The sequence below is a fragment of the Diadema antillarum genome, unplaced genomic scaffold (genome assembly GCF_040938485.1).
Source record: "Diadema antillarum isolate AM-2024a unplaced genomic scaffold, OU_Dant_1.0 scf00000016, whole genome shotgun sequence".
Lineage (NCBI taxonomy): Eukaryota > Metazoa > Echinodermata > Echinoidea > Diadematoida > Diadematidae > Diadema > Diadema antillarum.
This window is the reverse complement of record NW_027270905.1, coordinates 715,387-732,500: the sequence shown is the minus strand read 5'-3', so window position 1 is coordinate 732,500 and position 17,114 is coordinate 715,387. Positions and strand designations below refer to the sequence as shown.

General features: G+C 40.2%; 1 protein-coding gene across 3 annotated transcripts in view; it reads left to right on the top strand.

Moving 5' to 3' along the window:
- LOC139725213 (atrial natriuretic peptide receptor 1-like) overlaps positions 1 to 17,114 on the top strand; it is a 457,948-nt gene that overhangs the window by 394,743 nt on the left and 46,091 nt on the right. For all 3 annotated transcript variants that reach the window (XM_071636319.1, XM_071636314.1, XM_071636307.1), the window contains exons 9-10: positions 5,402 to 5,479; positions 10,626 to 10,730. In XM_071636319.1, the coding sequence (XP_071492420.1) occupies positions 5,402 to 5,479; positions 10,626 to 10,730 (183 nt within the window). The remainder of the gene's footprint in view (positions 1 to 5,401; positions 5,480 to 10,625; positions 10,731 to 17,114) is intronic.

The following is a 17,114-nucleotide window of genomic DNA, read 5'->3' as shown; positions in this document are numbered from 1 at the left end:
AGATTTGGGGGGGATAACGAGGGGATGGGGTGACAAATCTAAGCTTGCATCATTCGCGCTCACCAAGCAATCTATTGAATTTAAGGCAGTCGGTTGGTACCACATGTAGAGATAAATAATAACAACACATCTTCAGTATATATCTCAATGGTGTCACATGATTAGGGAGCGAGTGGCAGTTTAGCAATCTTTTTTCCAGTTTTCTTTTCTGTCTTTTTTTTAAACTTCTGTCCCTTTCGCAAAATTTTGGAGTCAGATACATATCAAATGAATAAAAGAGAGTGAAATTTACAGTGTATATTTGTACAAGCTAGACTGAAAAACGCGCAATGTGTGGGTGGAGCACACCACGTTCCTCTGCATGGAGCAGAAAGAGATCCTATAAATCTCTTCAGGTATTTTGTGCTAATTCTAAAAAAAAAACAAAACAAAAACAAAAACAAAAACACTTCCCCGCTTGTGCACGCCTTTTCAACAGTTACTTGTTACTTTATCGTTCATCTAGATTATGACAGTTAGCTTTTACCTTTGTTCTCAGCAGAAAGCTGTAGGTCCATGTTTTCAGTCACTTCTCATTATACCGTCCTTCTTCAACCCATGAAAGAAAATGTTCGTCCGGGAAACTGTGACGACACTAATAATGATTGGAAATGAATCACGTGTCGCGAGAAGCCTACTATAGCTGAATTTTTGCTGATGAGTCAAATTCTTGCTGCAGACACAACCATGGCTGGTATAAGCAAAGGCCGTCTCCTGTGTAGAGAATGGAACTTAATTATTCTGATACTCACGAGTAACTAACTGACAAGCCAATCTTCATCTTATTCCATTTACGGTTATTAGTAGCATCTTTATTACTCGGTGTGCAATCTACCACCGATAAATTTTATCTGGTATACGCTCGAGAGTACGAGTCATAGTGCAGTAGAGTGGTATAAGCCTGGTACTGTTTTCCCTCTAGACATTGAGAATGCCATTAAAAGCTCGAATCTTCATTGTCGTTTACCGCCATCTTCACACACACATACACACACACATAGACACACAGACAAACAGACAGACAGACAGACAAACACACACTCTTCTCTTTATTTTCTCTTAGTTTTCTCCTCTTTTTTCGGGGTGGAGTGAGGATGGGGGAGAGGGGAAAGATGCTTCTCATTGCCAAAACAAAGGTGAGACTTTAACAAGGAAATTATGGTATGATTTCATTCTCTTTTCCGTGTTTTTTTTTTATTTATTCTCTTTAAGGGGAATTTGGGTTGTATTTTTTTCATTGTTTTCTCCTTTTTTTGGGGGGGGGGGAGGGAATGTCGTAGGGTTGAGTTTGTAAAGGCTTTCCACATCCCCTTAGCATATCGCTTTGACGATGGGAGGCTTACGGTTGAGCGTTAGGGCTTAGTTCAATACAACGCGGTTTGATACTCGTGCTTTTTGCAGCTTTACCGCCATGACCGGCGAACGCCCTTTGTTTGACGACTATAAGGCTTAAGTCTATAATCGTCGTTGGCAGCAGGTGTGTGTATAACGTCTAGGGCAATTTGAGATGGTGTGAATAAGAGGGTTAAGACAGGGGGTTAAAAAAAAGCGCCAAGAATCAATGACAAGGCACAGTGGAGAGTGGTTGCCCTTGGAAACGACACGGATCGCGGTAAGGTTCAGCATTTGCGCCGCCATTTCTGTATCTTCAGCACCCGCGTCATGGGACTTCTTGTTTAATCCGTAATTTAAATTCTTTGATGTTAACCGAATGGGAAAGAGAAATGTTTAGTTGCCAGTGTCGCCTGGGAGGAGGATGGCACTGCAGCGGGGAGGTCTGGGAGACATCAATTTACAGTGATCTCGGGGATCAAATTTGTCTTAGCCAAGGTCACTGCGTATATTGACGCCGAGATCGAGTAATTCAACTCTCCTAACAGAGACGAGATTTGCCACGCAATCCTAACCCTGTAGACATAACCACTGCAGGCTAGGCGCGGGTCCCCTGCTTGGGGCATACCTCCCATGAAAAAAAAATGACCATCCTTGTTTTCTAACAGCTGCACGGTTCATGACACACCAAGCATGTTATTTTGAGCTTCGTCTGCCATCAGTGAGACCATCGGCAAGAGAGCTTTTCTTTTATTTCAGTCTTCACGAACAGTTCTACCTTTAGGAAACGTAGCAGACGTTCTCTTTTTCCTTCTTTGTGTTTTTCGAGGGGAGGGGGTGGGGTAGGAATACATGATGATATGGTGCGATATGAACTTATCTCTCATCACCGCAAGTGTCGACCTCTGATGATCACAACAAGATTGTGGGGGTTCAAGTGCCAGCCAACGCAACGAAGCCGGGTGTCTCTCGTCAAGACATCTGATCCGCAAGTCCCGCTCTTCACCCCCCCCCCCCCTCCCCCCGATCTCACTGGGGACCCAGAAAGGGGCGTTGCCATGACAACAGGCAGTGAATGTTCCGTTTGGGATTGGAGATGGTGCGCATTCGGTGTGCGAGAATGACACTATTAAATCGAACGACAGATGAGACCCAGAAAGCGTTTTTTAGTAGCGCCTACACGCACCCGAAAAGTCTTACAGATTTGATATCGTCTTCTAGATGTCAGTGTATTATTATAATAGTGGCAGAAGGAGAAGAGATTGGCGCATTTATTTGAAGTGCAATCGTAATCAGGATTGGGATATAATCTTTCAAGGTCCGCTTCGCAAAAAAGTGGTCACACTAAGTTTATCTTGGGTAGATGTGAACTTACCCGATTCCATTCAAAACGCTGCCTCTGTATAAGCTCGTTTAAATGACATTGCAGAATGCTTTAGGCTGTTGATGTAGTTGATTCTCTCCGCCCATACTGCTGTATACTGTATGTATTCAGAACTTCTAAATTATAGCATAGAGTTAAGGCCTTATGTATTAAACATAAATATTTAGTATTAAAATGAACCCGCGAGCGCGCGCGCGCGCGCGTGTGTATGTGTGTTGGGATGGGTGTTTGTGTATTAGTGTGTGTTTTGTTTTTGTCTTTTCCGGATTTGAATAATTCTTATAATTTGTGTACAATCATGTAATTCTTTTATGGTGATATATGTATTTGTTTTCCTTATTCTTTACCGTTTTTCTATGTGTCTTTACCGTTTTTCTATGTGTCTTTAACTCAAATTGTATATTGTAGATGTTGCATGGTCCCTTGTCAGAGCGCTTCCTATATAGCGAGATGAAAGGACTACCCTAATAAAGGAAAACCGAATTAGATTAATAACTGCGTCATCAGCATTTATAAGTATCATCACACATGTATCATCACACATCAATATTGATTACACACACAGATTGTGCGATTGTGATATTCTCTAACATTTTCATTATGTCCCCCCCCCCTCTCTCTGGAAGAATATTTCCTGCCCCATTATTCACTGTCGTAAGTAAAGTGTCTGTAGAGTGATAGAGGCAGAACATGATACCCACTGGCATAGAGTTTAATGTCAAGAAAATCGAAGAATATCAACGACGAACACTGAATTGTTTCATTTTGATATTGATGCTTCATTTAAACACCTCTCTTATTTTTTTCTCATATAATTATATTAATTTATATGTTTTCATCTGTTCATTAATTAATTAATTGATAAATTCATAAATTGATACATTCGTTTATCAAATCAGTCACTCGGTCTTTCATTCTTCATTCTTTGCGCTTTTAGGATACCGTACATATCCAAATCACGCTTGATTTCTTTTTGGAGAATGTGAGTGAAGCAAAACGTACACAGTGTGTGATAAAATGGTACAATGTTGTTATTGGCAGACTATGGAAAACACATGTAAGCAACAGAATTATGGCTTGGAATATGATACAAATGACGATATGACATTGAGCAAGTAAGAGCTACATAAATTTTGTTCACTCTCTTCGTACAATGATTATTCCATTAAGGTCTGATAGACTTAGTATCGCATGCTACTGAAGAGAAATCTGAGCTCGGAACGCGATGTATTAGCAATTTTTACGTTATCACAAGAAATTGATACATTTGTCAAAATAGCTGTTTCATTCTGCATGCATTATACAGTGCGTATCAAAAAAAGGTAATCCAACTTTGGAGGGCTACTATCTTATAATTGTCAGCTATGGAGAGTGCAATGTTGGTTGAGAGAAAAGGGGAATTCTTTTTCTTTCCAGTGATACCTATTTATGTTGACAACTGTCATTCATGACTGAGCACATGAACTTTAAAGACAACAATGACAAATTGCACGTTTTCCAAGTTTGCATGTTACTGTGAAGGAACAATGCATATCTCACTGCATGGATGAGATCTGTCAATGGAAGTGGTCGAATCATCAGGCCAGCCTGCATGACTGCAGGTTCGTGTTTAGGGTTTCTTCTTACCATTTATGGTTCATAGCCTTCAACATGGCCACGTTGTTCTAAACTTGGTCCTTCCCATAAAGGCTAAACCATTATCCATTTTTCTCTCTTCACATTTAAGACATGGTTTGTCGCTGCGAGCTATGAGTTGAATATGAACAGAGAAAATGGATTGTATGGGTTGACCTCTTTGGGAGTAACTTCAGTTATCAAACAGGTGGCCATCTTAAAGGTTATGAACCATAAAAGGTAAGGAAAAAAACCTAAACACAAACCCTAAACACAAATCTGCATTCGTACAGGCTGGCCTCTTTGGCCACTTTCATTGACAGATCTCATCCATGCAGTGAGATATGCATTGTTCCTTCACAGTAACACGCAAACTTGGAAAAAGTGCAATTTGTCATTGTTGTCTTTAATGTTCATGTGCTCAGTCATGCATGACATTTATCAACATAGATAGGTATCAATGGAAAGAGGAAGAGTTTCCCTTTCCTCACAACTAACAGTGAGCTCTCAATAGCTGATAATTATGAAATAGTAGCCCTCCAAAATTGGATTACCTTTTTTTTTGATACGCACTGTACATCACACCGCGTTCCGCTATAGAGCATGATTTTATTGTCTGTCGCTCATTTTGTGCATGCTTATCGTTTAGTCCCTGTGTATACATGACAGAGGCAGTCGTGCCGTGCATGTTGCAAAGAGATATCATATCTAAATAAATGATGAAGAATGCTCGATACTAACTTCACCGTAACCTCATGCGTCGGAAATATCCTCGTTGCGACTCTTCCTTTCCATCCAGGCAGTTCCAACCACGGAATCGCCCCATATGTCTTCATTAATTAAAGAAACGACTTCCATTTTCAGTCGATTCTCGATGTCTGCTCTAGATGTTAAGATAGTCGTTGTTTTCACTATCTTCACTTTGGTGATGTCATCGTTGTTTTCATGCTAATGTTATCACACTCACATACTATTTTGTCTCTCCTTTTTCTCTTTCTCGTTCGCTTTCCCCGTTTTTCTCCAATGCCGCAGGGTATCGTTATAGCAATCAAGCGAGTGAATCGCCAACGGGTTGAGCTCAACAGAAATGTTCTAATGGAGATCAAATACGTGAGTAACGAAAGTGAATGCTCTTTTTAATAGTCAGTGTCTGTTGCTTGTTTACCGTCTTCTTAGCGTAGCCACAACCAAGAAGCATTGCAGTCCCTAGGAATCAGCAGAAACAAGTAAGGAAAGAGTAACAACCGGTACCGACGGCCGTTATTTGGCAAACTTCCATTAACACGAAAAGCGTCATCTCTAATGAACTGGCTGCCTGGGAATATAATGGCGTTTGAAAAGGGCCGTTATTGAGGCAAACATTGATTTTTGCCCGCCGTGTAGAGCGCGGCTGTGCCCTTAGTGGAATGCAGCGGGAGCAATAATCAGCAAGAGTAACGGGGACAGCCATCTTGGGTTTTGGCGGCGCCCTGGCTTTTTCTATATTTTTTTAATCTTAAATGTTTGGCCCCACGCTTTCGATCGCTCCCTTTCTTAGATTCCATTCACACTCGCAAACTAAGCTCGATCCTCGGAGGATTGTTGATGATTAGAGTGCTTTAATGCGACTACCAAGACGCCATTTCCACCCCCTCACCCTTTGCGTCCCCTGAAGCATTGCTTCTCACTCACTCCATCTAGGGCGCTTTAGGATCCCGATTACACGGGCTGCTGTAGAATGAAAAGCCTTTTTAAGCCCGGCTTCTGCCTTTGAATCGACGCCTCTACACTTGAAAAAGCCCCAAACATTCCGGTTCAATTTCGCCAAGCGTAAAAAGCCAATGAAACGTATATCTTCAATGACTTTCTTTGTTTGCTTTTTTTCTAAGGACTCTTAGTTTACGAGTGTTAGTGGACTTGAATCGCAGGTCGTAGAGGCATCCTGGTTTTACGTCACTTTTTAAGACAGGTGACTGTGACGTAAGCGGTGACTTCATCATTGCGAGTGTTAATACATAAATCAAGACGCATACTCGAAATTGTTTGTGATTTGTTAAGATGGCGTCAAAATGGTGATATTATTATCTCTGTAGTCGCATTTCATTATTTTTCTTTCATCACCGTATTTCAGTCACAAAGCTGATTCAGGGGTACGCGTCCCCCCCCCCCCCCCCCGTTGTTCATGTCAATATCTGTACAAAAACAAAAAATCCCCTGAAAGAAAGGAAATATGTATTCATGATTTCTCTTAACCAGAATATAAAACAAAACATGTGTAGAAAATGTGTATGGTTAACACCTCCCTGGTTACAAGTACACCCCTTGCAGTTTGTGCAGCAATTCTTGTGTAAAATAATTGCATGAGCAGGGTGCGGTGTTATTGGAATGTTGTTCAACAGACAAAGGATGGTACAGTTTTGATCGAGATGAGTTGAGATGGCTTCAGGTTTCCAACTTTTTGTGAGGTAATGGTAGACTTTTCATTGGTCTTGAAGTGAATGAGGTATCCCAACCCTCCTCCTTCCCCCCCCCCAAAAAAAAAGAAATACAACAACAACAACAACAACAACAACAACAACAACAACAACAACAACAACAACAACCAGAGAGGTCGTAAGAAAAGGTGGGACCCACCTTTTATTAGGATCATTTTGTTTTAATTTGTTTTTGGATATCTCGGCCATTTCAAAACCTATTTTGGAATCGTGTGCTCTTTAATATTTCATGAATGGCCTCTAATTATTTCATAAAGAGTCAAAATCTGAATCCCCATCTCCACTAAAACTATACAATCCCTTCATAATGGGTCAAATGTCTGTCTGTGTTCCTCTCTGGCCGAGCGGCTACATAATGAAACTTCCGACAAAGGCATAAAGGCTCACAATTAATTATTACCCTTTTAGGTAGGTTTTAAGTGGTCAACAAAGAAGAGTAAATGCTGCTTAGCACAAGTCGATTAACCAAGGTTTCCTACAGTATGGCGAGGTGCTACCCGGTATTTGCACCACCGGGCGCTATTCTATTCAGCGAGCGGACACTCTATATACAATGGGTACTTCATAAGCAAATCTTTTTCGACTTAATCTGGTAGCGAAGTAATTTGAATCACATTGTCCACCCCGCGCGAAATTGATTCCAGTGCTGCAGACACACTCGTGTAGATACTTTCACGCCGGATATAAGCCGAATTTGTAATGTCATGTAGTCATTCTCTTCGAATGCTTAAGATGTTACTCAGATCGGGTTGTTGTTGTTGTTGTTTTTTTTTTTTTTGTCGCGGCCATTTAACGAACTTCTAATTGAGACAATCGCCGGGCTGTTTGTTAAGCTCCCACCATCGTTAATTAATCGTGACTTGATTGCAAAGGCACTACAGTCAATGGAAGGCCCAGACGTTGATTAGTTTTAGTTTTGTTTTGTTTTGTTCAATACTTGTGTTCTCCAAGAATTACCCCCCTCGACCTTTCCCCATCCGCGTCCTTATGACAAAACACACTCCCGAGTCCATGGGGGTGCTCCCGATCAATAAAGATTCATTCGACCACGGGCAAATTTCCGCTCCCTGCTCCATCAACTGGATAGCAGAATCGCATTATTGCTTTTAAATCGGACCCATATTTTGGCGGAACATACAAAGTCCCTCTCTCGACAGCTCCGCGAGGGGCTAAATGAATGAGATGTCACGGACTGACACCAATGGTCGGTGGACCTCCACGTGCTACCGATATTAATGTATGCGTGACGTCATTATCTGAACATGGCTTTTCGGAGAGGTCCATGAAATCGTTACTTAAGTAAGCTCATCTTGAATAGTATTTTTGAAAGATATATTACACACACACACCTGCATATGTGTGTACATATATATATATAATAGGACCTATTACGTATAAAAATTTCATACATACTGTATAGCAACTCAGGTTGAACCTTTAAACCAAGAATCTCGTCCGAGACATGCTTGGCGTATAGGAACTAAGTACTCCATATACCCACCGGCATTTTGATCCCAAGTATAGAACGCTGTTCAGTTTGGGGAGTTGGATTGAGTAGCTCATTACTAAAATGCCTATAATACTTCGAATACATTAATCAATACGCAGGTGTATTGAAATCATCAGTGTAGAGACAGAAGGGCATTAACGTATTGCAGCGTTTATGGAATTTACTTCATTAGTGCTCTCGGCGGACCTATATCGCATCGATCATGCTGAGCATAATGTTCAGTCTGGTTGGAAGTTGTTTCATTTAATGTTGGTCGAACATATTTTTCATCTCATCTGGCATCCAAGATTACTTCAAAATAGCATTGATTTGTGGCGTCTTATGAATAACTTTCTTTTCCTTTCGGGCTTGTAACTTGCTTGTGTTCTTATCTCCTCCAAGCAAATTTCTCAGTAATCTCTAGAAGATTGATCAACGGTATCGAGTCAAGACAACCCCACCCCTCCCCCTCCCCTCGTTGAAAAAAAAAAAGAAAGATAAATCTAACGAATCAAAGAATTTTTACAATGTTTTTACAATTAAATCCAGTGATTGAATCATCGTCTCTGAAGTACCAAAAAGATGTTTCAATGTATTCTTCACTTGCAACGATGCAGTCTCTACTCCTCTTCACAAAACTCCAATATCTGGAAATCCCCATGCGCTCCAAGTTGTTGTATTTTTGTACAATGTAACAGTTATTAACATGTCGAATTCGAAAGAAAATTGTATTGATTTTTTTTTCTCTCTCTCTCTCAGAAATCCGTTTTAATTTGGCAAATTAAACTGAGTGACTCTGAGCATATAAAAATGTACAGTGCGAGTTATTTTAAGTGCGCGTGCTACCAACGTGTTTCCGCCAACGCTTGCCAAATCGATATATCAAACTGTCATTGATATTCCAATCATAAATTTGAATGTGAAGATGGCAAGAACTATCGGTATTTCGTCTTTTCTCCTTTTTCTCCTCTTCCTTCTTCGTGAAGTTATTAGTATTACTCTCAAGCAGTGTGCGTGCTTTACATTCTGTTCCTGTTTGATTGACTGTTTGATATTCACCGTCGATCATCAGACACCGTCTATAGAAAGGCACAATTTTGGACCGAATCGACAATATTTTGCAAAGAAATGTTTCGAAATAAGCGCAATACAGTCTATAAATATTCAAGACGGGATTGAATTTCTGTATGAGCTGCCCAAATTGCGCCAATAATATTGACAATTTTGAGCGAGTCATCATGCATTAGAATGGTTTTATTTGAAATGCGAAATTCCTTTCTTTTAGCGTAAATGTGGAACGAAGACTGTAAAAGCAATGATTGTACAGCAGTATCTTACGCCACTAAAATGACATCTTGTATTAACAAGAAACAATGCTGTACATTGAAGTCAACCTTTCACCCGTACCAAATATTTCTACTGGTAGATTCAAAAAATTGCTCAATAACTTTGTTCACAAGACTTTGTGTTGTATTCATGTATAAAAAGGAATAAAGAGTTCAAATCAAACCAGAATCCAATCAGTGAAATCAATAGATAACATTTACCGCTTCATGCGGGTATTTCTAATAACATTGATACAGAACAGAAAAGTTGAATTAAAATACAGAATATAACTATACATTGTGATATGTGATATAGCCAAGAAAAGAGATAAGATATATCAAAATATCAATCAATGATCAATCAATCAATCAATCAATCAATCAATTAATCAATCAATCAAGCAAGCAAGCAAGCAAGCAAGCAAGCAAGCAAGCAAGCAAGCAAGCAATCAATCAATCAATCAATATTCATTTCCAATTCAATTTAAGAAGTGAATAACGGTATACAGGTAGAATTATATTTTATAAATTGAGGACAAACTCGCAACGTTTTCTTTCCCTTTTAATGCCATGTACCGTAGTCGTGTATGCAGTAGGAGCTGCTCTATAGCCCATTATTCGCACACTTTGGTGTGTCGAGTCCATACTTTTTCTATGACGTTCTGCTGGAATCAATAGTTTCTATAAAAGCATTCCAAGAGATGGGACATACGTCATTCGTGCACTGTCCAAGGCTGTCTGACTGCATGCTTTGCTTTAGATGTTCACGTTCTGATACGCATTAGAGTTTATACAATAGTCCTGTTCTTTCGTCACCATCACGGTTGATGAGAAACTCGTAGAGAAATTCGAAACATAGCGCAGGAAATGGATTTTCATTTTCACTCTAAATCGTGCATGAATCCATCCATCCATTAGGTTTGAAAGCATTTTTTTTTTCTTGGTCGTTTTTCTCCTCTCTTTGCTAGGTGCGGGATCTTCAACATGATCACGTGATTAAGTTCATCGGTGCCTGCATCGATGCGCCAAACATCAGCATCATGACGGAATATTGTCCCAAGGGAAGTCTTCAGGTAAGGGAGGAATTATGTAACTACAACTCAATTTTCCTCTTCTCGCTCTCTTCCTCACAAATACATTCTCTTTCTCTTTCTCTCTCTCTCTTTCTCTCGTTTTCTGTTAATCGGGGTTTGCGGGATTCATTTCCGTCTCTCACTCTCATATCTATCTATCTATTTGTGTTATATTATATATATATATATATATATATATATATATATATACATATATATATATATATATATATATAAATATATGTATATAAATATGTATATATATATATACATATATATATATATATATATGTATATAAATATGTATATATATATATATATATATATCATATATATTATATATACATACATGAGAGAGAGGGGAAATGGAGGGAGAGATAAGAGAGGAGATGGAGTAGCTATTGGATGTCACAATATGTAATTTCAGAGCAAGTTTGCACGAGTTTGTCAGTAGTGCTTAGGCGTTCCACATCTACTGCCGACAGCTGTAGGAGGATCACCTGACGAGCAGCCGTCAGTACGGTTCGAGATGAAAGAGGAGCCCGTCGAGCGAGCGAGCGACGCGGCTCGTCAACTGTAACCAGACTTGATTCGCATGCCCCGCCCACCGCCTTTTCGATGCGCTGGTGTCTACACGCTCAGCCCACATGCGCCTCCCCATCAATAATGGGTCGAGATCTAAAAGCATACCCCGGTTTCCAACCCTTTCCCACCCCGCCCCCCCCCCCTCATTTTATGTTGTTTGTTGTTGTGATTGTTGTTACTATTGTTATCCGTCGAAAGGGAGAACGCATTATGATAGAAAGCACTATAGTAGTATCGCATATTCGCCGGGGTTTGTGCCTTCGGGGCACGACAGATCAATGCCGTTCGTGTGTCGTATGTCAGCCGTCCTAGCTCGCTACCTTTATACACCGCCAGTTGAGCTGCCCTGCTGCCTCCCCCCCCCCCCCCTCCCCTCCCCCCCCCCCCTTCCCCTCGTACCTCCTCCAGAGCTCCAAAATGCTAAACACGGTAGAATAATGATGGTTGATACTTGGCGGATATATATACACATGTATACTGATTGCATCGAATTTAAAGTGACATTTTACACTTTGCACATATTTCGGATTTAGCTGACGTCAGATTCACTTCAACTTTTAATTCTAGATGAATAATGGAAGGAAAATTAAATGAAAGGAATGTGGGGAAAAGATGAGCATGATCATGAGGCTTTCATGACTAATATAATCACAATGCTTGTATTAGTCCCACAAAACCAGACTGCATCAAGTATAATTTTCGTCGCTTTTCCCCGTCACTGCCCATCGGATTTTAGTCAAACAGAGCCAATGAGTATGTAGCTGTTATGAATATGCACGCGCAACGAAATCACTCTGTTATATTAATTTGTCGTACAGAGGTTAATGATATCTCACATCTTCGCATCTCTGTGTCTCTCTCTATCTTTAATGTTTTCATCTTGCTTATTTGCCTCGCTTTCCTAACCCTCTCCGCCTTAATAATAAAATCAATGCGGTTTCTTCAGGAAGAAAATTTTAATACCGCCATATTACAGAAGACTCGAGGGTGCTGACATCTCGAAAGAAAACAGTCGTTGAAAAATTGGACAGAATTTACTAACTGCCGCATTCTATTCATTCCGTTCGCGCCTTACATACGGTGACAAACGTTTTTCTTTGTTGTTGTTTTTTTTTTCATCACACTCCATACTAAAGGAGTCCTGCTTTACTTTAACAAAGTGTGATAGAATCAGACTTGTTACTTTTCCCCATCAATTATTAATTGTCCGTAAATTCAATCAACACACACGAATGAAGCAAAGTTGTTCAGAATAACGCGTAAAACCTTGACCACTGTGTACACCTCGTTCAGAGCGACTTATGATTGGCGTCCAGCAGAATATTGTTCATCCGCACTTCGCGTCCCAGACAACCTTATCAGCCGATCTCTATAGCATCGAGATAAGGATCTTTCGGAAGGAAGAATCACGAAAACCGACAACTTGTTGTTGGGACGCATGCATCTGAGGGTGATGTGATGATGTTGGGGTTTATACAACGTGTAAGGGCTTTAACATTGAGGGGGGAAAAAAGATTGTAACGCCTAATGTCAAGAGATTCCCGATCAGATACCAAATAAACTATTCACGAGCGAGTATGCAAGGAATTCCAGTTGGGTTCAGAACAGAAGAAGGTCGAGAGAGGCAAGGGAAAGTGAAGGAAACACAAACGGAGCTGGGCATACAGAGGAGTACATTATAAGAAGGAGACAGCAGACAAAATGTCTGTGGACGTAGAGCTTTCGAGTGCTTGTGGGAAAAACAGATAATGGGGGCGTGTGAAGCAAGTACTGATGCACACTTATTACCTCACCCTCCCTTTGAAATCTCCATGTTGACATTTAAACGAAGAAAATGTATCACAAAAAGACACATATTTGTAGAACTTAATAACTATGTGCTGTTTTTGCTTCAAAGTTGCCAAAGGGAATATCGACTTTTGAGAATTTCGTCGTCACCCTTAGGATCACGAAGAAAGAAAATACGAAAAACAGGCATCGTCCACATTTTTGTTGTCATGAACAAAATATTTGACCCCATGGAAGAATAGAATCATTCTGATATAAATGAGTCTGAAATGGGCAATCTATCCATTTTGTAATCATTGATTATTCATGTATGATTTGAGTTTTTCGTGTATTTTTTAATGTGAAATGAAAAAAAAAGATAAACAAACAAACAATGAATATTTTCATCATCATCGCCAGTGTTATTCATCATCACATTACAGTCAACGCCATCTTCCTATCATTACAATTAGTGTTTACTGTCATTGATAATCAGTAATAGAGAATAATTTCACGTGACCAACTCTAGTGTGGCTTTATTGACATTGTATTGACTATGTAATATGATCCTGATTCCACATCTTAATTATTCTCCCTCTTAAAAGGTATTGTTTACCATCAGGAGCAGTGATTTTAAAAATGTTCGAGTTATCACATTTGTTGCGTAGGGGTAGGTCATTTATTTTGTATCACATAACACCCTACCATATAACAATTTCGCAATTAAGCCTGAAATATAAGGAGATATTACCATTTTTCTCAATAAAACGTAATTGTAGACGGTTTATTCTAGAAACAATTTTATTATAACTATTGTTCACATTTTGTATATCTAACAATACTTAACATTGATTATACTGATTTACATTTTTACATAAGTTGTTTCTATCTCTAGGTCACATTTTAGAACTATTTTGAAGCACTAAAGCTGGGTTTTTGATTCTTCTGCAAATGGTAAATAATCCTTTAACCCCGAATTCCAGCGATATTCGCAATGTTAGAAGAAAAGGTTATTTCATGATTGATTAATCATTTCTAGGGACTGTATAAAGAACTAGATAAAGCTGGACCTGAAGTGGAAAGACGCGCAGCTTGTCATTTTCAGATAAGTTTTTGTGATAGGAGTTACATATCATGATAGTCAAGAAATGTATATATTCAGTTTTGCGTCTATGCGTCATCTATGGATTGTGGCAGTGTAATAAGAGGGGTATTTGAAAAATATACATCACTAAATTGTTTTTTATGAAAGGGAGCGAGCGGAACTTGAGAAGACCAATAAAGACGCCGGCGTTGATTACGTCATGCGACCAAAATCTCGTATTTGAAGATTGTGCTTGGGGGAATTCGGGTTTTTTTTCTATTCGTGCCAGCAATATGCGCTGCACATCTCAATATATGTGGCTTCTCTGACATCAAACATGACATCCAGAGTAGCATCATTTACTTTTATCTTTTTTCCTTCACCGCACTGCAACTCACAATCCTGCAGCGATGCTATAAGTAGTATATAGTCCCCGATGACCATTAACATCCGCCGCGGCAAAATGGCTCTCTTTCTTCAAGCAGACGTGGTGCTGCAATCGCGCCAAATTTATATAGCCTCTAAATCTGGTGTGGCCAAAGCTGCTATTCTTAGAAACGACCATCCATCAAGCGTGTCGAGAGAAAATGATACGACATCAAAAAAAGCCAACATTTGTATATCAAGCTGACGTTTAGAATCGCCGGGATTTTTCGACTCGCAAAGGATACATACATAGTATCATACATCACATGATGTGTCATCGAAAAGTGTTGACTTGAAAAGTGTTGAGAGATATGCCTACCTTTTTTTTCACACAAGCCAACTTTGTTTTGCTGTAATGGCGTGAATGTATCTGATCAGTGGCACTACATATGCATTGGATAAATATGTTTGGTAAAAGTGAAGATTAGACTCCTTTACCAGGCTGTAGTAAAGAAGGTTGCTGACAGAGAGTACAACATTGGCGACAATGATTTCTCCAGTGTTATTTATACGTCATTTACAAGCCGACGGTTTAACCCTTTGCCACTTTTACGGTATGATGTAATATACATGTATTTGTGATATTATTACTAACAGCAATGCGGCGTAGTAGGTGTGAAAGAAACATCTTTGTATTCAAAAATCCACTCATATAGCGCGCTTATTGGCAGAGTTATCGAAACGAAGAGGAGTTGATACAGTGAGAATTAATTCATAGTGTATAGTTGTTATCCTGACGTGATGATCGTTATATTTCTATGTTGCATGGATAACTCCTACTCTCTTGAATGCAGTGCCCTTTCATCGCATTAGTTGATCTGTTTAAATCAAAAATAAAATCGAATAACCCAAACTAAGTATGTGAATGGCTCTACCAGTAAGGAAAAATGAATAGAACGTCTTAAACGAGGAGGGCATGTGAAGGGAGTCATGATAACTCAGTTTAACGACGCAAAGACGTCGAGACAGTAAGTCCGTATGTGACTCTGAAGCAACATTTTTTTGTTGTATTGCATTGGTTCTCTTCGTGGGTTGGATGGAGCCAGTGTGGCCCACTCTCCATAATGTATGCCCTACATCTTAAACATGCTGGCCCAGAAACACGCAGGAGAGGAGACTTTTGGACGAGCTGAAAATGATCGCTTGCAGTCATTGTGTGCGCGATTGAATTACATGTGATGCCAAATATAATTTCCTGCTCCCAAACGTTCTGTTTGATGACCAACGAGTGAGCCCTGATTGCTCTGAACGGGACCAGCAGATGAAATAGACGCGCATTTTGTTAGACATGTATTTTGTTTTGCCCCCCTTTCTTTCTGGGACGATAAGGTTAGACAGAATCGCGTGACAAACTGCGTAGGTCGTCCGCTGCAACCCGCACTTGCAGGTATAGGTCTCAAGGGGCACAGGCACGCACGCACGACTGGCCCGTTATGTAGTAATGATTGCCAATGGCGTGCGGAATAGCGTTCGTCTGGTTTAGGTGCCTGCTCCCCCCCCCCCCCCCCCCTCTCTCTCTCTCTCTCTCTCTCTCTCTCTCTCTCTCTCTCTCTCTCTCTCTCTCTCAGAGCTTCCCTACTCTTTAAGTCCTAGCTGGTCAAAATGGGACAGATATTGGTAACGTGCTGTCTCTATTCGACGCGGATGCATGGATATATAGGCCTATATTCGATGTGGCATGCGACGCATTTTCAATACGCTATATAGACGCCATTTTGACGACCATGATGAAAAAAAAAAGAAAAAAAATCGAACGCCTGACGTTCGATAAGTCCAGAAGAAAAGTGAAGACTTTCAAAAACAAACAAAATGGGATGATTTGTAACAACCAAAACAGCTCAATATTTTGTGTCTCCGTCGCTAGTGCAATGTTTTTTACGAAGTGGGACCACCTCCTCGGGCCCAAGCTTTACAATCGATGTTCTAGAGTCGACTTTGGGTTACTGTCGCGGAATAATGCGCAGGGGTAAACCTACAGTGTTGATCAATCCACATCAGCAAATACACTTCCCCCGCAGAATGCACCAAAATGTGCAAGGTGCCTGGGCCGTCATGCAAATGTGTAAGTGAGAAATGAATTCTCTAATTAGCACACATATCAGTCCAAGTTCCCCCCGTTTGGATCATGGTTATAGGCCATGCAGCTGAAATGGGGTGGGCGGACAAATACCATAACACAATCTTAACTAGAGAGGGAGGGAGAGGGAGAGAAGGAAACAGTGTTGCAAAGACAAAGCAAGGTAATGCCTGGGACCTCAAGAGCCTTTAACCAATTCCTCGGGAGAAATCAATCCCATTTTGATAAGTTCTTTTCAAGTGCTACTTCAGCCGAGGGCTACTGCGTCCTCAAAGAAAACAGTTTAGACTGCTAAGCGACAGCATATTCAGTGTACCGTGTTCGAGAGAAAAAAAAAGGAGAAAAATCAATAAATATGTCTGAACTGAGTCACTCGGGCCACGAAATCCAAAACCCATTTTACTGAGCTGTCGTCTCGAAGTAGCAACATCGATATGAGACAATC